The sequence below is a fragment of the Amblyraja radiata genome, chromosome 12, assembly GCF_010909765.2.
Source record: "Amblyraja radiata isolate CabotCenter1 chromosome 12, sAmbRad1.1.pri, whole genome shotgun sequence".
Classification (NCBI taxonomy): Eukaryota; Metazoa; Chordata; class Chondrichthyes; order Rajiformes; family Rajidae; genus Amblyraja; species Amblyraja radiata.
Genome location: NC_045967.1, coordinates 49,949,059 through 49,975,597, shown reverse-complemented (window position 1 = coordinate 49,975,597; position 26,539 = coordinate 49,949,059). Strand labels below are relative to the sequence as shown.

General features: G+C 44.5%; 1 protein-coding gene across 2 annotated transcripts in view; it reads right to left on the bottom strand.

Annotated features, from left to right (window-relative positions):
* The window catches only part of tenm1 (teneurin transmembrane protein 1), an 824,829-nt gene that overhangs the window by 96,329 nt on the left and 701,961 nt on the right, over positions 1–26,539 (bottom strand). For both annotated transcript variants that reach the window (XM_033030732.1, XM_033030733.1), the window contains 5 exons: positions 24,347–24,614; positions 20,956–21,099; positions 15,454–15,703; positions 11,466–11,486; positions 4,965–5,197 (listed from right to left, as the gene is read on the bottom strand). In XM_033030732.1, coding sequence (XP_032886623.1) covers positions 4,965–5,197; positions 11,466–11,486; positions 15,454–15,703; positions 20,956–21,099; positions 24,347–24,614 — 916 coding nt within the window. The remainder of the gene's footprint in view (positions 1–4,964; positions 5,198–11,465; positions 11,487–15,453; positions 15,704–20,955; positions 21,100–24,346; positions 24,615–26,539) is intronic.

Sequence of the window (26,539 nt, the reverse complement as noted above, 5' to 3'; positions counted from 1 at the left end):
CGCCGACCAACGATCCCTATGCACTAACACTATCCCACACACACTATGGCCAATTTTACAATTTTACCAAGCCAATTAACTAACAAACCTGTAGGTCTTTGGAGTGTGGGAGGAAACCGGAGCTCCCGGAGAAAACCCACGCAGGTCTATGGGGTGAACATGCAAACTCCGTACAGACAGCACCTGTAGTCAGGATCAAACTTGAGTCTCCGGCGCTGTAAGGCAGCAACTCTACCGCTGCGCCACCATGCCGCCACTGCCGTGAGCTTGTTGTGCCTTTAATAATCTTGAAAGATACTCAGGCACACTTACCAGCAGAAATAATAGTACCAATTTTTTAATTTTTTAATTAGTGGTTTCACCAAGCAGAAATAACAATTTTCTTCCTTTTTAATTAGTGATTTCACGATCAAATTACCTCTCAGCCTCGACTATTAAAAATTCACATTATATGCATTATTAATTCAGTAGTCCTTTTTACGTTAAATAATGAAGCTTGCCATAAGCCTCCTTGTTAAAACGTAATATTCCATCCCTTGACCATTTATCTTTGAGCATGAAACAAATGTGCTCACAATAGTTTCAACATAGTTTATTGTCATGTGTACCGAGGTACAGTGAAAAGCTTTTGTCGCCTGCTATCCAGTCAGCGGAAAGACCATACATGATTACAATCGATCCAGTGAATGGTATGTTAGCGAATAGCGAATGGTATGGTAGCATTCATAGCAAAATGATTTGAGTATAGGAGCAGGGAGGTTCTACTGCAGTTGTACAGGGTCTTGGAGAGACCACACCTGGAGTATTGCGTACAGTTTTGGTCTCCAAATCTGAGGAAGGACATTCTTGCCATACAGAGAAGGTTCACCAGACTGATTCCTGGGATGTCAGGACTTTCATATGAAGAAAGACTGGCTTGTACTCACTAGAATTTAGGAGATTGAGGGGGGTTCTTATAGAAACTTACAAAATTCTTAAGGGGTTGGACAGGCTAGATTTAGGAAGATTGTTCCCGATGTTGGGGAAGTCCAGGACATGGGCTCACAGTTTAAGGATAAAGGGGAATTCCTAAAGGACCGAGATGAGAAAAACATTTTTCACACAGAGAGTGGTGAATCTCTGGAACTCTCTGCCACAGAAGGTAGTTGAGGCCAGTTCATTGGCTATATTTAAGAGGGAGTTAGATGTGGCCCTTGTGGCTAAAGGGATGAGGGGGTATGGAGAGAAGGCAGGTACAGGATACTGAGTTGGATGATCAGCCATGATCATATTGAATGGCGGTGCAGGCTCGAAGGGCCGAATGGCCTACTCCTGCACCTATTTTCTTTGTTTCTATGTTTCTATTTACAGTGTATAGACACATGATAAGGGAATAACGTCTAGTGCAAGGTAAAGCCAGCAAAGTCCGATCAAGCTAAGTCCGCGGGTCACCAAAGAGGAAGATAGTAGTTCAGCACTGCTCTACCTCAGAACTCTAATGTAAATTTTGAAGATGATCAGACAATTGCGCTGGCTTTTCAAGAACAGCTTGAGCAAAATGAATCAAATCATATCAGATGGAATTTTGTTTTGCTTCTTTCTTCTTTTCAGAAGTAATAGGCTCAGATTATATTATCCAATGTTAACTGTCGATACAAATAAGACACAACATGCTATGGATCTGAAGTAGGCTCCAGAACCAAAACTATATTCTCCAGAGATGCTGTTTGACCCTCTGAGTTACTCCAGCACCTTGTATCTTTTTTTTTGGTATATGCCATCATCTGCAGTTCCATGCACCTCCATCAACCGTGGAGACTTAATTGCAGCTAATGGAATTGCTCTGTCCAGTGTTTCAACAGGTTCAAAGGCCCTGAAACCACACAGAGGAAGTCCGTGGACTTTCAGGGGCTCTGGGAACTAAAGGGTTACAATTTAACCATTTGAAGCCATGAACCTCATGTGTGAAGGCATGCAGAATAATCGAGTCCGTGTCCAATCAACCTTAATGCATTTAGGTGCGGTTGGGATTCAGAGAAAGAGAGTTGTCAGGTTAGAGATAGACACAAAAAGCTGGAGTAACTCAGCGGGTCAGACAGCATCTCTGGTTAGAGAGTTGACAGCGATGCGCTTGAAGGTTGAGTTAAACTACATCTGCATCAATACATTGATCCCTTACAAATCTGTAAAATGGCCACCAATTGGTAGGCCATCATTATTTCTGGTGGGCCACATTTATCTTGCTGCAGTACATTCAATTATTTGATGTTTTCTTCGGGACATATTATCTTACGGGTATTGATTAAAGTAAAGGCTGGCCACACAGTTTAGTTCAATTTCATTCAGAGTTCAGTGAGGTACAGAGTGAAAACAGGCCCTTCGGCCCACCGAGTCAGTGCTGACCTACAATCACCGTGTACACTGGTTCTACCCTACACACCAGGGATAATATTTACAGAAGCCAATTAACCTACAAACCTGCACGTCTTTGGATTGTGGGAAGAAACTGGAGCACCCGGAGAAAACTCACGCAGGTCACGGGGAGAACGTACAAACTCCGTACGGACAGCACCCGTAGCCAGGATCGAACCCGGGACTCTGATGCTGTAAGGCAGCAACTTCACCGCTGTGCCACTGTGAGTAACAATATGGCACTGTGAATGTTTTAATATTATCTGGATCAAAGCTGCATATCTTATATGGTAGGGTAGTTGAGGCCAGTTCATTGGCTATATTTAAGAGGGAGTTAGATGTGGCTAAGGGGATCAGAGGGTATGGAGTGAAGGCAGGTACGGGATACTGAGTTGGATGATCAGCCATGATCATATTGAATGGCGGTGCAGGCTCGAAGGGCCGAATGGCCTACTCCTGCACCTAATTTCTATGTTTCTATGTTTCTATCCAGTGATTGCTACTGGTGATATGGATGAATTAATATATAATATGCTTAGTTATAATATTTCTGCATGGACTACAACAGTAAAGGCAACAGCTCATTTGAGATAACTAACAGGGAACAGAGAACAGAGAACAGCACAGGAGCAGGCCCTTTGGCCCACAATGTCTGTGTTGAACAGAACATAATATCCTTGTTGAAACGGTGGACAATGTATATCAGTGCTACACAAAAATGCTGGAGAAACTCAGCGGGTGCAGCAGCATCTATGGAGCAAAGGAAATAGGCAACGTTTCGAGCCGAAACCCTGGATTTCGGCCCGAAACGTTGCCTATTTCCTTCGCTCCATAGATGCTGCTGCACCCGCTGAGTTTCTCCAGCATTTTAGTGTACCTTCGATTTTCCAGCATCTGCAGTTCCTTCTTAAACACATGTATATCAGTGGAATGTGTCTCATGTTGGTGTTAAGGGCTATGTCTCATATACAGCTCCAGAAATAGTATTGCAGAAGGGATACAATCACCTGTAGCTTCAGGAGCACCAGAAAGTGAATGGTGCAACTTCAGGAAGGAAAAACATGGTTTTCAACCACTAACTCTTAGAATAAACAGGATTATGTGATTGAATTTCTGCACTATTATCGCTAAACTTATGAGCACAAAGCATGGTTTGTATTAGATTCTCACTCTATTATCAGATTATAAACTCAGGAAAATAATTGAAGGACATTTTATACAAAATATGACAACATAGTTTGTAGAACGTAGACCTGCACATCACTGGAACAGGCGCTTCGGCCCACAATGTCCATGCTGAAGATGGTGCCAAGCTAAACTAATCTCATCTGCTTACACGTGGTATATAGGGAATTGGATACGAAGGGAATTAAGTGGATATGCAACGCTGTACACTTATACCAATACCGCCCAAATGTGAGCAGGATTGCCAAATAATTTACTTGCAATTTGCACTTCAATGTTTAACGTGTCACCATGTGGTCCGTCTGATGCTCCAGAAACAATACAATACAATACAATACGGTTTATTTGTCACATTGCACATAAAGTGCAAGTGAAATGAATATGTCAGCAGCGGTACAATGATAAAGAACACACACAAGAACACAATAAAAACCGGGCTGTGGCCAACATTTCCAATCGATCCCAAGGGGAACAAAACCTTGTTATGAGGGTGGTGAATTTGTGGAATGCATGGCTCAAATGGCGGTGGAGGCCACGTCATTGCACATTCTATAAAGCAGAGGTTCCTGATCGGTCAAAGGTGATGGGGAGAAAGCAGGAGAATGAGTTTGAGAAGGAAAATAGATCAGCCAAGATCGAATGGCAGAGCAGATTCGATGGGCCAAATTCTGCTCCTATGTCTTATGAACTTATGAGGTTTTCATGTGATAGGAGCAGAATGAGGCCATTCGGTCCATCAAGTTGATCTATCTTTCTATCTCATCCCCCATTCTCCTGCCTTCTCCGCATAACCCCAGGCCCCCGTACTAATCAAGTTGGACAGGCTAGATGCAGGAAGATTGTTCCCGATGTTGGGAAACTCCAGAACAAGGGGGTCACAGTTTAAGGATAAGGGGGAAAGTCTTTTAAGACCGAGATGAGAAAAACATTTTTCACACAGAGTGGTGAATCTGTGGAATTCTCTGCCACAGAAGGTAGTTGAGGCCAGTTCATTGGCTATATTTAAGAGGGAGTTAGATGTGGCCCTTGTGGCTAAAGGGATCAGGGGGTATGGAGAGAAGACAGGCTACTGAGTTGGATGATCAGCCATGATCATATTGAATGGCGGTGCAGGCTCGAAGGGCCGAATGGCCTACTCCTGCACCTATTTTCTATGTTTCTATGTTTCTGCCTTGAAATACCCATTGACTTGGCCTCCGAAGCCTCTGCGGCAATGAAATCCACAGATTCACCACTCTCTGACTAAAGAAATTCCTCCTCATCTCCTTCCTAAATGAACATTGTTTTAGTCCGAGGCTATGGCCTCTGGTGCTAGACTCTCCCACTGGAAAAACACTTTTTGTAGCTTCTGGAATAAATCTTTGGCTTTAACCGAGCATGCATATTACCTCTGGGACTGGTGAGTGAGGCTTCAAAGGCTCTGCCCCCATCTCCACAATGGTTCTGATCAAATGGGAGACATTGATCGCCGGTTCCAGCCACCACCTGAGAATTCCTTAAGAGGTCTTTGGTTTGCGTGAGGGACTTGACTCTGTACACTCTCCTGGTGCTGGTGTCCGACAGATAGAGCAATCCCGAAACTGGATCGACCGCCAGGTAGTACTTGTGAGCAGGGCTGTGGCTGAAAGAAAAGGAAAAGCACTTCAGAACTTTTGCAGAGTTGGCATTGATTTCCTGTGCAGCCTTCTCGTCTGAAGGAAGAGTTGTGTAATGTTTAAAACCTCGCTGCATTGACAGTCAGATCTTGTAACTGGCAAAGTGCATCTGAAGAAGGGTCCCGACCCGAAATATCACCTGCCCATTCCCTCCGTAGATGCTGCTTGACCTACTGAGTTACTCCAGTACTTTGTGTCTTGCTCCAGATGCCAGCACCTGCTGTTTCGCATGTGTGCATTAATGTTTCTTAGTTTTTGGTTAAGAGATACAGCGCAGGAACAGGCCCATTCGGCCCACCGAGTCCGCAACGACCAGCGATTTCCTTCTTTCTTTCCCCACCCCCCATCAGTCTGAAGAAGGATTTCGGCCCGAAACGTCGCCTATTTCCTTCGCTCCATAGATGCTGCTGCACCCGCTGAGTTTCCCCAGCAATTTTGTGTACCATCCCCGCACACTAACTCTGTCCCACTCATACGACAGAGCTTTGTTTATCTCAGGAGGGAAATTGATCTGCCAACAGTCATTAAAGACATGATACAGAAACATGAAATTAAAATGACGAGTGGAAAGGATGGGGGGGGGGTGCAAAGATTGGGGGGGGGGGGGGGGGGGGGTCAGTCTACCCCACGACAGAAGGGGGAGGTGTTGTACAGTTTGATAGCCGCAGGTAAAAAGGAAAAAGGATCTCCTGTGGCGTTTTGCACTAGGAACAATTTACAATTTTACCGACAAACCTGTATGCCTTTCGAGTGTGGCAGGAAATGGGAGCATCCAGAGAAAACCCACGCAGGTCATGGGGAGAACGTACAAACTCCACACAGCCAGTACCCGAGGTCAGGATGGAACCCGGCTCTCTGGCGCTGTAAGGCAGCAACTCTACCGCTGCGCCACCATGCCGCCCACTGATTTGTTTTTATCATCTTGGTGATATTCATGGCTCTTCACGTCAAGGTAACTTCTCAAATGCTGTTATGTTTCCTGGGAATATTGAGGCCAAGTCCCCTAAAAGTAAATGGTTTCCATGGCTACTAAATCAATAACTCATTCAAGTGGCCCTGAAGTACTAACTCTTTTCCACTCCTCTGAACAGGCTGCAGCAATGACTTTTCAACCATTCTGGGAAATCTTCAAGGCTTAAATGGCACTCTCCTCTCTAAAATTAGCCCAGTAAGGCAGACACAAAACGCTGGAGTAACTCAGCGGGACTGGCAGCAGTGTTGCAGGTCGAGACCCTTCTTCAGATTGGACCCGAAACGTCACTCATGCCTTCTCTCCAGAGATGCTGCCCGTTCCACTGAGTTACTCCAGAATTTTGTGTCTATCTTCGGTGTAAAACAACATCTGCAGTTCCTTCCTACACAAATAACATAGATTTTGACTTGAAAAAATGAGCTGAAGAACTTGGATCAAACTAGATCTTTTAATAAAAGGCACAGCTTTGCTTGATTAGTTTGTGGATTATGGGAAGCTCAGAAACAGATCTGTGGTGAAACAAGGAACTGCAGATGAAATGTATAAGAAGGAACTGTAGATGCTGGTTTAAACAGAAGATAGACACTAAAAGCTGGAGTAACTCAGTGGGATTGGCAGCATCTCTGGAGAGAAGGAAAAGGTGACATTTCGGGTCGAGACCCTTTGAACTGCAGATGGTGGTTTATATTTAAAAAACTCTGGAGACCATGGATAAGTGACGTTTTGTGTGAGGTTCCTACTTCGTACTGATTATGATGGTGGCGGGGGAGGTTGGAGAAAGTCGGGAGAGAAGTAGGGGCAAGACAGAGCCTGGCGAGTGATAGGTGGGATCTCGACCCAAAATGTCACCCATTCCTTCTCTCCAGAGATGTTGCCTGTCCCGCTGAGTTACTCCAGCATTTGGTGTCTACGAGTGATGGGTGGATACTGGTGAGGGGGGTTTCTGATAGACAGATGTTTGGAAATAGTTTGTGTTTGTATGAGGTCATTTTAACTTTAAATTACAGTAGCTTTATCACATATTAGTTTAGTTTAGTTTAGAGAAACAGCATGTAAACAGGTCCTTCGGCCCATCGTGTATGCGCCGACCACAATCACCCGTACAATAGTTCTATCCTAGACCCTAGGGACAATTTACAGAAGCCAATTAACCTACAAACCTGCACGACTTTGGAACGTGTGTGGAAACCGGAGCACCCGGAGAAAACCCACGCAGTCACGGGGAGAATGTAAAACCCCGGACAGGTCCTGTAGTCAGGATCAAACCTGGATCTCTGACAGCAATTATACTGCTTCGCCATTGTGCCACCCAATATTTAGTTTAATTTAATTTAAAGATACCATGTAGAAACAGGCCCTTCGGCCCACCGTGTCCATGGCGACCAGCAATCCCCATGCACTAGCACTATCCTACACACACTAGGGACAATGTAGAATTTTACCAAGCCAATTAGCCGACAAACATGTACGTCTTTGGAGGGTCGGTAGAAACTGGAGCACCCGGAGAAAACCCACGCCGTCACAGGGAGAACGTGCAGAACAGCTCCCGTTGTCAGGATTGAACCCGGGTCTCTGGCAGTGAGCTCTACTGCTGCGCCACCGTGCCGCGCAATGCGTGGAGCTTTGAGGCTGCAGTCTTCCCATTTTTTAAATTTGCAGTTTTTTGTCTGGTACACGACGCCCTTGGGAGCGTTTGAGCATCTGCCACGTCACCGCTGCGTGCTCAGAAGCAGGCAGGAAAATCTCTCAGAAGCGATCATGCTGACTCCACTGATGAAACACCAGCTCTGGCTGGAACCCTGGAGTTAATGCTGCCAAAGAACGGGACAGCTGATACCAGATGGGATGTGTCGCTGAGTGAACTGGCAGCAATTTTGTATGTCCTTCTCTCTCTAAACTGATGACTGATGGCTTGACTGAAGTTGGTCTGTTAAACACTGCTGCGGTGTCTACCTTGAGTGCCTTCGGACAAAACACTTGATGCACCAGATGCACATGTAAGAACTATCGCCAGCTCTCGTCTGACGCCAAGCTGCTAGCCTGAAGGAGAAGCTAACAACAAAATAAACAAAGATAAAATGCAATGGGAGACAGTCAAACTGGTCGGAGAACTGTGGAGGGGGGAGGGATAGAGAGCAAGGGTTACTTAAAGTTACAGAAGTCAATATTCATACCATTGGGGCTGCCCAATAAGCTGCCCAAGCAAAATATGAGGCGTTGTTCCTCCAATTTGCACTGGGCCTCACTCCTGCAGCATTTTGTGTCCATTTTCAGTTTAAACCAGCTTCTACAGTTCCTTCCTACACATCAATGTTTTTCACATTGTTTATCCTGTTCTTTTTCACACGCCAATGTAAAATTCAGTGTAAATCATTCTTAATTTGACTTTGTTTCGTTTAAATTTAAAGATTTTGCCCTTCGGCCCACCTGGTCCACGGCAACCTTCAATCACCCAGCCATACTAGTTCTATGCTGTCCCACTTTTGTTTGTCGACTCCCTTCACACCAGGAGCAATTCACAGCGGACTAGAAACAGGCCCTTTGGCCCACTGCGTCCCTGCCGACCATCGATCGATCGCCCTTCACTATCGTTATCCCACTTCCTCATCTACTTCCTATACACGTGGGTCAATTTACAGCGGCGAATTAACCTACAAACACGCACGTCTTTGGGATGTGGGGAGCGAGTCAGAGCAGCCTAAACTCCACGCAGACAGCAACTGAGGTCAGAACCGAACCTGGGTCTCTGGCGCTGTGAGGCAGTTAGTCTACCACTCACAACATTGAGTTTTGGCAGATACCTATTCATCCAGATACACTATTTAGGTTCCCTGAAATTGGAGAACTCAATGTTATACGTTGGGGCTGCACAAGTCGCCATATTTTGGCACCATTTGGTTTAGTTTAGTTTAGAGATACAGCGCAGAAACAGGCCCTTCGGCCCACCGAGTCCACACCGACCAGTGATCCCCACATGTTAACACTATCCTACACACACTAGGGACAATTTACACCTACACCAAGCCAATTAACCTACGTCTTTGGAGTGTGGGAGGAAACCGAAGATCTCGGAGAAGACCGACGCAGGTCACGGGGAGAACGTACAAACTCCGTACAGATAACACCCGTAGTCGGGATTGAACCAGGGTCTTTGGTGCTGCAGGTACTGTATGGCAGCAACTCTACCGCTGCACCACCATGCTGCGACTTTACATGAAGGAAAAGTCCAAAGTCTGGACCAGGTGCTGGATGCACTGGACAGGCCCGGTCCAGGTACGCCCCAAGCTGCTGCAGGGCCTCCTCCGTCACCCTCAACCAGCTCGAGGTCAACATGGTCCAGTTGGGCCGAAGGGCCTGTTTCTATGCTGCGTGACTCTGTGTCTCTGTGACATTAGATACCCACCCATGTTGAGCAGTTGAGTTTTATCGTGCAAGACACCAAAAAAAAATACCCAACACTGGTCAATAGAGAATGGTCTCGACCCGAAACGTCACCCATTCCTTCTCTCCAGAGACGCTGTCTGTCCTGCTGAGTTACTCCAGCTTTTTGTGTCTATCTTCAGAATTTCTCAGCCCTTGGTAAAATAAATTAAAGTTCTCTGTGTTTATGATACTGTATTGAATTAAAATTAATGAATTTATTCTGTCGAAGCAAATAACAGCATCTGCCAGATGTCATATATGGCCTGAAGTTATTGCTTTTCGACGAATTTGGGTTAATTAAAATGCTGCTCGCAAAGAACTCATAGGCCATAGAAATCTCTTCCAGAAATCTCAACAGAACCCAATACTCATTGGCCTTGAATCAAATCTAATCTAAAATATATTATAATAAATTAATTATATATTCTAATATAATATATCTATTCTATTCTATTCTAATCTATATCTAATCTAAAAATATTCTTGGTGTGGGTCACTATAAAACCATTAATTAATATTTTGAACGGCAGAATAATGATATCTAATTAACACAGCAAACAGTGAATGAAAACATAATTGGAATGTTTTGATTAGATTGTCCTGACTTATTTCATTCTGTAGCTTATACCAACAATATATTATTCTACATTTTTTTCTCATGTCATAAATTGGCAAAAGCTGTTGAGCTCGACCTGATGCTGTTTGACCTTGGGAACGGCACATCTGTGGAGCAAGTTGGATTCTTTTCATCCACATGCAGTTGATGTTTAGAGCATGGAAACAGGCCCTTCGGCCCACCCAGTCCATGCTGGCCATAGAACAAGATGGACACAAAATGCTGGAGTAACTCAACGGGTCAGGTAACATCTCTGGACAAAATGGATAGGTGACGCTTCAGGACGTGACCCTCCTTTAGGCTAAATATTAAACAGTTCAAAATTAGACAGTTCTAATTAAACATACAGAATTAGGCAGTTGTAATATTTGACATTACCCCACCCAAAGATTTCAGACTCACTCACTCCATGTTTATGACTACCATATCATCTTCTCTACAATCTCCTATGTATCCGACCTCTGCTACCTGTTGCTTCTCCCAAGCAGGAACAATTAAACTGGAGATAGACACAAAATGCCGGTGTGACTCAATGGGACAGGCAGCAACTCCAGAGAGAAGGAATGGGTGACGTTTTGGGTCGAGACCCGTCTTCAGTCCTTGGAGCTGGTTAAGGAAAGAGGACACTGGGGAGCGACAAGTCACCAGGTTATATTTCAAATTATATACGTGAACATTTATCATGGTGGCGCAGCGGTAGAGTTGCTGCCTTACAGTGCTTGCAGCGTCAGAGACCCGGGTTCGATCCCGACTACGGGTGCCATCTGTACGGAGTTTGTACGTTCTCCCCGTGACCTGTGTGGGTTTTGTCCGAGAACTTCGGTTTCCTCCCACACGCCAAAGATGTACAGGGTTGAATGTTAATTGGCTTGGTATAAATGTAAAATTGTCCCTAGTGTGTGTAGGATAGTGTTAGTGTGCAGGGATCGCTGGTCGGTGCGCGCTTGGTGGGCCGAAGGGCCTGTTTCTGTGCTGTATCTCTAAATTAAACGAAACTAAACACATCTAGAGAGGCAATTAACTTTTAACTTAACATCAATACATCAGATACATTATCAAATCCTTCTTGATTAGTACGGGTGTCAGGGGTTACGAGGAGAAGGCAGGAGAATGGGATTGAGGGGGGAAAGATAGATCAGCCATGATTGAACGGCGGAGTAGACTTGATGGGCCGAATGGCCTAATTCTGCTCCTATCACATGAACATAAACAATTGACTTACCTGTGCCTCATGTCTCTATTTCTGATGTAGCGGGGGTGAAAAATCAGAATCGGAGAGCGTGGGGAAGAGAAAAGAAAGGCAAGATATAGTTGTCATGTACAACAACAATTTGAGGCATATAAAACTTAATTAAACAGTCGAGTGAATATAAACATAAACTAAATTAAATCATGCTGCATGTGGCCGCACAATCACCTAGAAATCCACCTGCACCTCACCCTTGCTGGTAGTGGATACAAGTTTCATTTAAACACGTTCGAACATGTAGACTTTAGTCTGCTTTCAAAACTCATTCCCTTATGCAATATTAAAGGTCCAAGATATTCAATAAGTCTAATAATATTTTGTGCTCATACATAGTGCAATATCATCTCATATTTCAACAGGACAGTTCCCAGGAAAGGTGCTGATCATTGTACATTAAATCTATCTCTTTCTCTTGCAGCTGCCTTATCTTCCGCTCATTTCAAGCATATTGTTTCTATTTTGCATTTTGTGTCCACATTGTTAACATGGATTGTGAATAGCAACAATGTGAACACTGCTCCAAGGCCTATTCTGCATTTTATAATTTACTCACAGCTGAACATTACACACTACACCACAGGAACAGGCTCATCAGCCGACAAGGCTTGAGGATCACCTTTCTGATGAAGCCATGGGCGGCACATTGGGTGTCATGGCGAGATCTGTTAATGTTCTCTGGAACGATGGTGTAGCAAGGAAGTCAAGTTTAGTTTAGTTTAGTTTTAGATGTACAGTGCGGAAACAGGCCCTTCGGCCCACCGAGTCCACACGGACCCAGCGATCCCCGCACACTAACACTATCCTACGCACACTGGGGACAATTTACATTTATTGCAAGACAAACCTGTATGTCTTCGGAGAGTGGGAGGAAACCAAAGATCTAAGAGAAAACGCACGCAGGTCATGGGGAGAATGTACAAACTCCATATGGACAAGCATGCTAGAGGGATGGAAACATGTTCCCGATGTTGGGGGAGTCCAAAATCAGGGGCCACAGTTTAAGAATAAGGGGTAAGCCATTTAGAACAGAGATGAGGAAATACTTTTTCACACAGAGAGTTGTGAATCTGTGGAATTCTCTGCCTCAGACGGCAGTGGAGGCCAATTCTCTGGATGCTTTCAAGAGAGAGTTAGATAGACCTCTTAAAGATAGCGGAGTCAGGGGATATGGGGAGAAGGCGGGAACGGGGTACTGATTGTGGATGATCAGCTTTGATCACAGTGAATGGCGGTGCTGGCTCGAAGGGCCGAATGGGCAACTCCTGCACCTATTGTCTATTGTCACCAGTAGTCAGGATCAAACCCGAGTCTCTGGTGCTGTAAGGCAGCAACTCTACCACTGCGCCACCGTGCCGCCCCCTCTCAGAAGGACTCAGAATTGGACAGGACATCTTGGCTGAATGATCAATGAGATGGTGTTAGGTATACGGAACAAGCTGCCAGAGGTGGTAGTTGAGGCAGGTACTATAACAGTATTTAAAGGGCAGGTAATTAGATATGATATGTTTAGAGGGATATGGTACAAATGCAGGTAAGTGGCAGGAGCTTAGATGGGGCATCTTGGTCGGTGGACGAGTTTGGCCAAAGGGCCTATTTCAATGCATGACTCAATGACTCTAAGGTCTGTAGGTTAATTGGCTTCTGTAAATTGTAAATTGTTTGTAGTGTGTGTAGGGTAGTGCTAATGTATGGGGTGATCGCTAGTTGGCATGGACCAGGTGGGCCAAAGGCCCTGTTTCCACGCTGTATCTCTGAAGTCCAAAGGTCTTTCTGTAGGATTTCATATAACTCAACAATGATAGGTTTGGAAAAGTTGAGGCTGTGAAAGGATTCTTCTTCAGAGAGGATGAAGTGGGATGTGGTGTCCCTACTATTATCTGGGAGAAGGGTCTCTGATGATGGCCATACCCTTGCCTCCTGCCCTGAGGTCCCCCTCCAAAGCCGAATACCGAACTATGGCCACAACAATACTTTGAGTAATGGTGTTCTACCAGCTTTATCACAGCTGAGATCCCATGGGCTGAGAATCTAATCAGATAAATGCTGGAGTAAACTCCACAGTTTAATTTAAGCATACACAATCGCTGAAGTTTGGGGTGATTATTTATGTCTCTTAATGTAGCTGTGTGCTCCCGTTAGCAGCGCAACATCGAAACACTGTGTACTGGTGAGATGGGCTGATGATGGTGTTCATGTCAGTGTCGGCGCAAATTGGTGTCACATGAATAATGACATCATTAGATCCATGTCTGACATTGAGAAGAAAAGAAAATGCCTGGATAATTTTACAATTGGTGATATTTTACCCCAACATGCCTACTATTGCAATATGCTATGGGTACCTTCAAATTTTGCTTAGTGCTCTAGAATATTGCCGTGTGATCCAATTTCTTATTCCCAATCTGCCTTTGCTTTGTTTTATTTATATGCATGTAAAGAAATTAAATTAATTATTCCTCTTTGCCTTCCTAATTGCCTCTTTTCATTTCTCCCCTGTTGTCATTCTATTCTCCTTCTTCCATTGTCTTTGACTGCTGACGAACCCAGTATATCTTCATTGCCCAACTTCCCTGTTTCACCTTTGTCTTAATTCTTCCGTAACATTGCGATCGTTTGTGTTCTTTATATTTTCTGCCATTATGGATACAGAACCAACATTCTTGCATTGATAGTAAAATGCGTGAATAGGAAATAAAAATGACAGATTAATTATATTCTATCATTTAATATATTAATATAAATATTATTATCATATCAATATATTAATATTAACCAATATATATTTATATCAATATTAAAATATATATTAATTGGTCCAGTGTAGGGGGGGGAGGCACCAAGAGAACAAAGATGGATTATTGGGGACTACTTTGTAACTTTGTCCGTCCCCTTTACGTGGTGACTATTTGCATACCTTGTGTATTGTATGGAAAACAAACAATTTCTCTATAACATGTCACATGTGAAAATAAAATACCCATCAATATTTCTGTTGTGGTGTTTTGTATGGATGGAAGCTTTTCCTTGGAATATTTGAACACAATTTTAAACGTTGACAATATTTTATTTTCCCCAATTCTATTTTCAGCACTCCAGTCCATGTTATACCCATAGCTAAGTACTTGGTATCGGAGAGGGGTGTCAGGGCAGTGGGCTAGGGTTGCCCATCAGTCCCAGTCTATTCCAGAGTATCGCTTTCATAGGTCTTATCTTACACCATGTTAGATGTGGTGCCACTATTGACATTTACATTGACCTGTGACCAAGGGAAGAGAGGTACTGGGGAGGGAGAGAGAGATGGGGGGGGGGGGGGGGGGGATTTGGTTAGTTACCTAAAATTGGAGAATTCAATGTTCATACCATTGGCTTGTAAGGTACCCAAGCGGAATATGAGAATACGGAATGATCCTGTCATTTGCTCCAGTGTACTTTAACTGACTAAGGGTATTAGATGAGAGCAAGGAAGCAATCCATGTGAAATATACACAGTGCTGTGCTTACATTAACTCTTTACACAAAGCCGCCAGATGCAACTGGAAGGTAACAATGAAGCTCAAATACTCAAGAGCTAAAAATAATCTTCTTGCTACGACTGGGAAATACATAGTAAATAGACCTAGGTTACACATCCTGTCCACTAACAACAGTAAAGGCTTTAATATGAAGATAGACACAAAAAGCTGGAGTAACTCAGCGGGACAGGCAGCATCTCTGCAGAGAGGGAATGGGTGACATTTCAGCTCAAGACCCTTCTTTAGACTGAATCAAGGATCTCGTCCCGAAACGTCACCCATTCCTTCTCTCAAGAGATGCTGCCTGTCCCGCTGAGTTACTCCAGCGATTTGTGTCTATCTTCAGTTTAAGCCACCATCTGCAGTACCTTCCTAAACAAATGCTTCAATGTGCCAGGCTTGTCAGAGGTGAGATTTTGAACGTGTAAATTAGTCCAAGTGTGGCGTACCTCAACTCTAAAATATTGATGGCGTTTCCAGACGGGAAGATTCGACGGACAAAATTGAAGTCCCCGATGTAGATGCTGCCATCTGAGCCACACGCCAGTGCGACTGGTGCGTAGAGTTTATTGTCCTTTGCCAGGCTGTTGCAGTTTGGACAGGCCACACTTCGCTGGCGGCCATTTCCCATGATGCTGGCAATGACAAATGGCTGCTGGGATATGAACTGGTTTTCTCCATTGCCTTTGTGCAGTATCCCTGAATGCAAAAATGGAAAGGAGGACGTAACCAAGAGAGATCACATTCATTCTGTTTGGACAATCGCTGTGGATAGATTATACGCGATTAATAGTCTGACCTTGTAAATAATAAATTGCAGATTCAAGTCAGAAGATAATAAAGGCAAATTAAGGTTTCTTGCAAACATAATCTGTGAAACTTGACAAGATAGGTCTGTTCAAATACTTGATCGTTGTTGAACAATGACAAGAATTATGTACACTATATAACGACAGTTCAACATTTTTTCTTCCTCACTTTTTTGTTGGTCACTATTTGTGGGGTGACCTTTCGAGACAACTACCAATTCTGACAAGGCCTATTTTGGGCGGTCTGGTGGCGCAGCGATAGAGTTGCTGCCTTTCAGCGCCAGAGATCCCGGTTCGACTCTGACTACGGGTGCTGTCTGTATGGAGTTTCTCAGACCCTGTCTGTATCGAGTTTCTCATATCCCAGCAGCCATTTGTCTCCCTGTGACTGCATGGGTTTTCTCCGGGTGCTCCAGTTTCCTCCCACATCCAAATGATATAGGTTCATTTGTTTTGGCAAGCGTTAAAATTGCCAAGTCCCTTGTAGTCCCTTGTTTGTGTATGATAGTGTACGGGATGATCGCTGCTCGGCGCGGACTCGGGGTCCTTCCCCCCATCCACCTATGACCTGTCAGGCTTTATCCTGCCACTCTTCTCTTCTAGATTTCTTCTACCCCCATACAATCAGTTTGAAGAAGGATCTCTGGAGGGACCTGAAATGTCATCTATCCATGTCCTTCTGAGATGCTGCCTGACCTGCATCTGCACTTTTAGTTTAGTTTAGTTTAGAGATACAGCGCGGAAACAGGCCCTTCGGCCCACCAGTTTGGCGCCATCCAGCGATCCCCGCACATTAACACCATCCTACACCCACTAGGGACAATTTTTACATTTACCAAGCCAATTAATCTACAAACCTGTACGTCTTTGGAGTGTGGGAGGAAAGCGAAGATCTCGGAGAAAACCCACGCAGGAACATACAAACTCTGTACAGACAGCACCCGTGGTCGGGATCGAACCCGGGTCTCCGGCGCTGAATTCGTTGTAAGGCAGCAACTCTACCGCTGCGCCACCATGTCTTTCTCACTCCAAAGACATTCAGGTTTGTAGGTTAATCGGCTTGGTGTAAATGTAAATTGGCCCTAGTGTGTGTAGGACAGTGTTAGTGTACGGGGATCGCTGGTCGTCGCGGACCCGGTGGGCCGATGGGCCTGTCACCACGCTGTATCTCTAAACTAAACTAAACTAATTACTTTGGGCAATATGCAGTGACCAATTAACCTACCAACTCACACACTTTGGGATGTGGCAGAAATCTCAGGCAAGCATCTGGAGAAGACTCACCGAGTCACGGAGTGAATGCGCAAAGTCTGTGCAAACAGCATCAAGGCTATGATGAACTAGAGTCACTGGGGCAGTGAGGCAGTACCTCCAGCATGTGCCCTAATGCGCCTCAAAGTGCTTTCTTTTCTATTACAGAACCTATCGTGTTGAAGCAAGTAAGGTAAATCTTATGTGTAACATAAGGTGAAGGTGAAACGATCTAAACGGAATCTGAGGGGTAACCTTTTCACACAAAGGGTTGGGGGTGTATGGAATGAACTGCCAGAAGAGGTAGTTGAGACAGGGACTATCCCAACTGTTAAGAAACCGTTAGACAGGTACATGGATAGGACAGGTTTGGAGGAATATGGAACAAACGCGGGCAGGTGGGACTAGTGTTGCTGGGACATGTTGGCCGGTTTGGGCAAGTTGGGCCGAAGGGCCTGTTTCCATACTATTTCACTCTATGACTCTATGAGACTAATGCCCACTTTACCATGAATACGGCATTATGCATCAAAAGGAATTCAGCTTTTCTGCGCTTCACTATTGGAATGGTCTCAGAAGTCTGATAGTTGATTAATTCGAAAAGGTCAGGTGAAAGTGTTTCTTTATTTAGTTTTGATCCTGATGATTCGTGACATTATAATGGATTTTTTTTTTGAACAGTATTTCCACCTGTTGTGCCACTCTGAAAATGCTGGAGGGAATAAATGTAAATAAAGCCTAATTAGTTTTATCGGTGAAGTCTGAAAGCTGTCGTCTTTCTTAAAGCCCCAAACCCATTCCCACAGCTCGGCCAAAGCCTTTCACAGCCTGGGGGACATTTAGTGATTTAGAAAAATAAACTGTGCAACCAGGAGACGCATGTGACCGCAGACGCTGCAGTTACAAAACAAAACAAGATGAAACAGGGGGTGCTGGTGTAATGCAGCAGGTCAGTGATTTATCTGGAGGTCATGGATAGGCGACATTGAATGTTGAGACCCTTCTTCAGACTGATTGTAGTACGATACGATACTATACGATAGAAACATAGAAAATAGGTGCAGGAGTAGGCCATTCGGCCCTTCGAGCCTGCACCGCCATTCAATATGATCATGGCTGATCATCCAACTCAGTATCCTGTACCTGCCTTCTCTCCATACCCCCTGATCCCTTTAGCCACAAGGGCCACATCTAACTCCCTCTTAAATATAGCCAATGAACTGGCCTCAACTACCTTCTGTGGCAGAGAATTTCATAGATTCACCACTCTCTGTGTGAAAAATGTTTTTCTCATCTAGGTCCTATTTCCCCCTTATCCTTAAACTGTGACCCATTGTTCTGGACTTCCCCAACATCGGGAACAATCTTCCTGCATCTAGCCTGTCCAACACCTTAATAATTTTGTACAATAGAACTTTATTTATCCGTGGAGGCCAACAGTCATAAGCCACAAGATACTTGAAACATGAAATTAAAGGATTGGGGGATGTGCCTTGTTTAATTTAGTTTAGTTTAGTTTAGTTTAGAGATACAGTGTGGAAACAGGCCCTTCGGCCCACCGAGTCCCCGCCGACCAATGATCCCCGCACATTAACACTATCATACATCCAGTAGGGACAATTTTTACATTTCCCAAGCCAAATAACCTATAAACCTGCACGTCTTTGGAGTGTGGGAAAAAAAACGAAGATTGTGGAGAAAACCCACGCAGGTCACGGGGAGAACGTACAAACTCCGTTCAGGCTGCACCCGTAGTCGGGATCGAACCCGGGTCTGCACTGTAAGACAGCAACTCTACCGCTGCGCCACCGTGCCTATAGATTGGGGACGGATGGGGGGGGGGGGGGGGGGGGGGGGGGGAGAGGGGAGTCAGTCGACCCCATGATAGACAGGGGAGGAGTTGTACAGTTTGATAGCCACAGGGAAAAAGGATCTCCTGTGGCGTTCTGTGCTGCATCTTGGTGGAACCAGTCTGTTGCTGAAGGTGCTCCTCAGGTTGACCAGTGTGTCATGGAAGGGGTGAGCTGTATTGTCCAGGACGCTCCACAGTTTCAGAAGCATCCTCCCCTCCAAGCCCACCTCCCATGAATCCAACTCCACCGCCAGGACAGAGCCAGCATTCCTGATGAGCTTGTTAATCCTGATGGTGTCCGCGCGCGGACTTCAGGCCTTCAGTAAGGAGGAGTGGGACAAAGTATGGGAAGAGGTCGGACAGGATAAAGCCTGACAGCAGATATAATTAGACCAAATTCATACTTTAGACGTTAGAGATGCAGAACAGAAACAAGCCCTTCGGCCCACCGAGTCTGCGCCGACCAGCGATCACCCCGTGCACTAGCATTATCCTACACACTAGGGACAATTTACAATTTACAGAAGAATGGCAAGTTAAACAAAAGGACCCGCAAAGTGCTGTGATAATGTTGTCGTTCCCAACCCCTCTCAGCCCCACCCCCTGCCTGTCTGTCAAAGGTTCCTTGACATTCAAAAATAATAAAAGTGAATCAAACCACTAAAAACATCAGAAGTTTATTCACAACATTTCAGAATATGAAATTAAAATACTCAAAGAACAAGAGCAAGAATGTAAACGGTGGCACGGTGGCACAGTGATAGAGTTGCTGTCTTACAGCGCCATAGATCCTGACTACGGGTGCTGTCTGTACGGAGTTTGTACGTTCTCCCCGTGACCTGCGTGGGTCTCCTACCACATTCCAAAGACGTACAGATTTGTAGGTTAATCGGCTTGGTACAATTGTAAATTGTCCATCATGTGTGTAGGATAGTGTTAGTGTGCTGGGATCGCCGGTCGGGGCAGTCTCCGTGGGCGGAAGGGCCTGATTCAGCGCTGTATCTCTAAAACTAAAAACGAAACGAAACTAAACAATCAAATAAACTCAGGCAATTAAAACCAATCTAATAGTTGTTCAGACTATCATTTGCTACTTGCGCAGTTCTTGACGTGTCCTTCATGAAGTGCTTCTTCTGCCTGATTGCCCTGATAACTTAATGGGTTCGTTATTGATTAGTTTGTGAAGAACTGCACTTCCAATTAACACATTAGGCACTTTGCTTAGTGTTTAACTTTGTAAGGATGTAGCTTTGTTTTAAAACGATCAGCATTTCAGATCCTTGCTGCGGCTAAATATCAAAGAGCAAACCAGCATAGAGATAAAAACAAAATGAGAGTTTGCTGTGCTTTATCTGCATACAACTATCAGTATTCGGATCGAGATTGTCAAAAGATTGCAACTAAACACCACATGTAGACTTTAGAGATACAGCATGGAAACAGGTCCTTCCGCTCACCGAGTCCATGCCGACCAGCAATCACCCAGTGCAATAGCACTTCCCTACACACGAGGGACAATTTACAATTTACTGGAACCTCTATGTCCTTGGAGTGTGGGAGGAAACCGGAGCTCCAAGAGAAATCCCACGCTGTCACAGAGAGAACATGCAAGTTCTGTACAGTCTCTTAGGAACGAGTTGGGAAAAACATTTTTCACACAGAGAGTGGTGAGTCTCTGGAATTCTTTGCCACAGAAGGTAGTTGAGGCCAGTTCATTGGCTATATTTAAGAGAGAGTTAGATGTGGCCCTTGTGGCTAAAGGGATCAGGGGGTATGGAGAGAAGGCAGGTACAGGATACGGAGTTGGATGATCAACCATGATCATATTGAATGGCGGTGCAGGCTCGAAGGGCCGAATGGCCTACTCCTGCATCTATTTTCTATGTTTCTATGTACAGACAGTGGCCGGTAGTCAGGATCGAACCCGGGTCTCCGGCGCTGTATAAGGCAGCAACTCTATCGCTGCACCACCGTGCCGCCCTTGACGAAGATTGTTTTCATTAATTAATGTCTAAAGCGCTTGGAGTGTCGCTACCTACCACTTTGTACGTTCAACGCATGATGCTTGTCCAAGGACCATCCCCCGAGATTGGAGGCATCCTTTTCAAACCCTTGAAGAATTGCAGTCCGTTTCTCCCAGAGAATCACATCAGGACAGGCTTCATATTCATAACCCACTGAAACTGAGAAAGAATAAAACAAACATTTTAATCTCTTCATATTGAAATCCTGCCTTCAAACTGAATTATGCTTGCAAACAGCATTATATTTTCCCACTAAACATTATTTATTGTCCATAATCGCTTTAATTCAGCTTAGTAAGCTTGCTGTTTTATTTTATTCTCGTGGTAATCTTCATCACAGACAAAAGCTAAAGAGTCTGAAATCTGGCAGATTAATTTTTTGTTGGTTTAGGCCTGGATACCTAAGTGAGTATCTGTCACTCACACTCCATACTAAAGATACTAGAGCAGCTCCTCTAGTATCTTTGCTTCATACTTTTCTCTTTGGTAAGACTATACCAAATAAACTTTGGCGAAAGTACAAACATTTCTTCAGGTTATTCACAGCGCCAGAGACCTGGGTTCGATCCTGGCTAAGGGTGGTGCTTGTCTGTACGGAGTTTGTACGTTCTTCCCGTGACCTGCGTGGGCTTTCTCCGAGATCTTTGGATTCCTCCCACACTCCAAAGATGTAGGTTCATTGGTTTGGTGTCAATGTGAAATTTGTCTCTAGTGTGTAGGATAATGTGCGGGAATCGCTGGTTGGTGGGCCGAAGGGCCTGTTTCCGCGCTGTATCTCTAAACTAAACTAAACGGAATACTTTGAGATACTGGTGAATAAATGAACATTTTCAATCCTCAACATTTCTGAATGAGGTGAAAGGTTTTGTGTAATAAATTCAGCAAATTCCAGGAGATGCTTCTGTGTTACTCTAACACAGAAAATACTAAATACATGAGGACTCAGATATGAATTAATGGCCTTTTTAAGAGAAAGAAATACTCATTGGTTGCTGCTTCAATAATATATTGGCTCTACAGGGCCTTGTCTAGGGAGGTGATAGGTAAAAATCAATAGGTTATATAAAAATGAACCCATATAATTCTCTCCCAATGTCTGTAAATCTGCAAGGAGGTAGTAGTAGAGACATTGAGCGATTGGACATCACGGTGGCGCAGTGATAGAGTTGTCGCCTTACAGCGCCAGGGTACCGGGTTCCATCCTGACTACGGCTGCTGTCTGTACGGAGTTTGTCAGGATGGAACCCGGGTCCCTGGCGTTATCTGCATGAGTTTTCTCCGGATTCCTCCCATACTCCAAAGACTTGGTAGGTCAATTAGCTGGGTAAAATTGTAAATTGTCCCCAGTGTGTGCAGGATAGTTGGTTAGTGTGCGGGGATCGCTGGTCGCCGCGGACTTGGTGGGCCAAAGGGCCTGTTTCCGCACTGTATCTATACACCAAAACAAAACTGAAATTGTTCTCCTTTTTAAGCTCGGGAGACTCTAAAGCTAAATGCAAGACCCTAACTATTATTCCTGTCTTTGTGGGACAGATCAGGAGCCTAAATGGGACAAGCTGGTGGTTTTCAGGTTACAGCAAATTCATACTCAGATTCAGGTTAATTTACTGTCATATACATCAAGTTGCAATGAAATTTCTTATTCATATGAAACGCACTAATTCAGATTATTCCATATAAAGGCACATCGCATTATACGCCTGTTTGATTGATACATTTCTGAAATAATGTGGTTGTTCCCTTAATACCAAAGCATGATTTATACGCTCGTATTATTGGAACAAAGTTCACAAATTTGCTGCTGATAATGTAGTCGGGTATATGTTTGCTTTACACATTTTTGGATTACGTGCCGCTTTTCAAGGACGTAACCCTCCCCTGCACAAAACACAAGGTGCCTGTATTGGTATTTTGGACATTGAAGCTGATGTCACAATAACTTGAACTTTACTGATCAGCTCGATTGCAAAGTGTAAGTAAAGCTACTCTAAAATCAAACAATAGCAAGAAGTGTCCCTGTCTGTTTCGTTGTCAAACAGTACTAAAAGTGAAGGAAGGAACTGTAGACGCTGGTTTAAACCGTAGAAAGACACCGAAAGCTGGAGTAACTCGACAGGTCAGGCAGCATCGCTGGAGAAAAAGAATAGATGATGTTTTGGGTCGAGACCCTTCTTCAGACTGAGAGTCAGGGGAAAGGGAAACTAGAGATATAGACAGTGATTATAGAGAGATATAGATCAAATGAATGAAAGATATGCACTAAAGTAACAATTATAAAGGAAACAAGCCATTGTGAGCTGTGGGCTAGTGTAAAATGAGTAATAGGCATTGAGACTGAACAAGACGACGTGAGTGGGGGAGGGATGCAAGGGTTACTTGAAGTTAGAGAAATAATACTGCTGGGTTGTAAGGTGCCCAAGCGAAATATGGTTCAATTTGCGTTATCCTCACTCTGACAGTGGAGGAGGCCCAGGACAGAAAGGTCAGTGTGGGAACGGGGAAAGGAGAATTAAAATGTTTGGCAGCCAGGAGATCAAGTAGGAGGTGTAGGTTTTAATACTAAAAGTGGTGGCTGTTTCTCCTAAAAGCCATTTCAAAGGCTAAGCTGGAAAATAAGCGACTGATGATGAGAGGGATAGATAGAGTTGACGTGGAAAAGCTTTTCCCACTGAGAGTAGGGAAGATTCAAACAAGGGGACATGACTTGTGAATGAAGGGACTGAAGTTTAGAGGTAACATGAGGGGGAACTTCTTTACTCAGAGAGTGGTAGCTGTGTGGAATGAGCTTCCAGTGAAGGTGGTGGAGGCAGGTTCGTTTTTATCATTTAAAAATAAATTGGATAGTTATATGGATGGGAAAGGAATGGAGGGTTATGGTCTGAGCGCAGGTATATGGGACTAGGGGAGATTATGTGTTCGGCACGGACTAGAAGGGTCGAGATGGCTTGTTTCCGTGCTGTAATTGTTATATGGTTATATGGTTATATGGTTATCTGTGCAAAGCCACGGCCGCCTGCTCCTGAAAGATGGACAACAGTTGCTTGGATGTTTGACTTTATTGTGCTGACCAAATTATGAAGATAAATTAAATATAAATAAAGTGAAATGCAAACTGCGCATCCCTTTGACTAATGCAAAGCAGAGTTACAAAGAAAAGAAAACAAAATTAATGAACACAACTTGATGCAAGGGAAAAATTTAATACTAAATGAAACACCATTATAATTAATAATATCTGAGCGCGTTTTTTCAAGCATATTTTCTGAAAGCAAGATTAGCACAGCAATTTCTAAAGAGCTCCATTAAGTATCATTATCAAATATCATTTCAAAAATTTACAAAGTAAAAATAACACACACACATGGCAAAACGTAGTGGAAGGTTTATGTGGTTAAAGTTAACCTACCTTCCACTCCGGCGAGACCAGATACCTTCTGCCCGTAAACATCTGTTTTGTTCCATGTGAAAGTGTACGCGAGGTCAGGCCTGACAGGAAACCACTTCTGGAAGAGGCGGCCCTCAATAGCGATCATCAGATGGACCTTGACCAATCCAGTTGGGATGAAGCCATGGGCCATGACAATCCTCAACAAAGACTTGTACCCAGGAGCCCGGCTGCTGAGGTAGCTGAGCTTCACAAAACTGGCTGGGACTGCAATCTCTTCCTGCACAACCTGGCAAGGTAGGTTAATACATTTGAGCTCGAGGTCATTTTGTAACATAAAACACATGATATAACGATGTAGCATAAATAGCTTTTTTTTAAAAAATGTCATTCATTTTCTTTGAGAAAATTGAAATTGATCCTTCTTACCTTTTTGCATGCCTTTTTTACCTTTAAGAAACATTTAGACAGGAACCAGGATAAGGAAGGTTTAGAGGGATATGGGCCGAATGAGGTTATGGCGGCAGGTGGGATTAGTGTAGATGGGACATGTTGGTCGGTGTGGGCAAGTAGGGCCGAAGGGCTCCTTTCCACGCTGTATGACTCTCTCTGTGACACTATGACCTTGAAGATCTGAGTTTTTATATTAGAACAGTACGGTACAGGAACAGGCCCTTCGGCCCACGGAGTCCATGCCCGCTCACACTTGTTCTTTGTTATCCCACTTTCTCATCCACTCCCCACAAAATTGGGGCAGTTTATAGAGGCATTTGTGTCTGTTCTTTTGTAAAGCAGCAACTGCGGTTCCTTGTTTGTACATGAACGGGAAAAACCCATATCCTTCGGCAGAAAGATCATTTAACTTGGGAGCAATGCTTTGTTCGTGACGGTATGGTGTGCCAGCACCTCTAACAAATTAAAAACAAACTTGATGTGCAGCAGTCAATGGCATTGCATGGAATGCTGTAGGCGTGCCAGCTCCTTATTAACCACAAAACAAGCACTACCTGGGAGTCATACAGTGTGGAAACAGGCCCTCAGTTCAATTTATCCACACCGACCAACATGTCCGATCTACACTAGTCCCACCTGCCTGCGTTTGGCCCATATTCCCCTAAACCTGTCCTATCCATGTACCTGTCTAAATGTTTCTTAAACGTTGTGATAGTACCTGCTTTAACTATCTCCTCGGGCAGGTCCTTCCATACACCCACCACTGTGTAAAAAAGTTAGCAGTCCGATTCCTATTAAACATTTCCCCCCTCACTTTAAACCAACATCCTCTGGTTCTTGATTCCCCTTACGCTTGGCAAAAGACTGAACGTTTATCCAAGCTATTCCTCTCATGATTTTATACACCTCCACAACATCACCCCTCATCCTCCTGCGCTCCAAGGAATAGAGTCCTAGCCTGCTCAACCTCTCCCTACAGCTCAGGCCCTCGAGTCCTGGCAATATCCTCGTAAATGTAATAACATGTAACAACCTCACATGTAATGAATGATATCAGTGTGAGACTTCTCTTTTAACAATTTATGTGAATGAGTGGAATGAAGAAACTGTAGCGGCACCTAGTGGTGGCTTGGGGCAACATGAACCCTCGCTGTTGGCTGGCGGGGTCACGTGATCGCGGGCGCATTTTCGCGGGTTTTTGGATTGTTAATCAGTCGAGATCCACCCGTGTAGAAGGAGCTTAGTTGTGTTTGGCCGACTCAGAACGCGGTTGTGAAGAAACGCTTTGTTTAACGTTCTAAATAAAGAATTCATTTTCACTCAACTGTGTCGTCTCACGACTCAAAGTGGTGACCCCGCAGGTCCGATCGTCAATTCGGACCTCGATCATGAATGCAGCCGCTAACCCAGACGCCCAGCCTACCCAACAAAATGCTGTGGGCCTGAAACTGCCCGTTTTCTGGGCGGTGCAGCCTCAAGTGTGGTTTGCCGTCATTGAGGCCCAATTCGAAATCAGAAATAATCTTGCGGACGCCAGCCGATATTTCAACGTGGTTGGGGCGATTAGCCAAGAGACGGCAACACGTTTGCTGCCATACTTGCAGGATCCTCCCGTGATCAGCAAGCACGAGGGCCTCAAGGCGCTGCTGCTCCACACATTTGGGCTCAGCCGCCGCGATCGCGCTGCCCGCCTGCTCCATATGGACGGCCTCGGCGATCGAAAGCCGTCCGCGCTCATGAGCGAGATGCTCGCCTTGATGG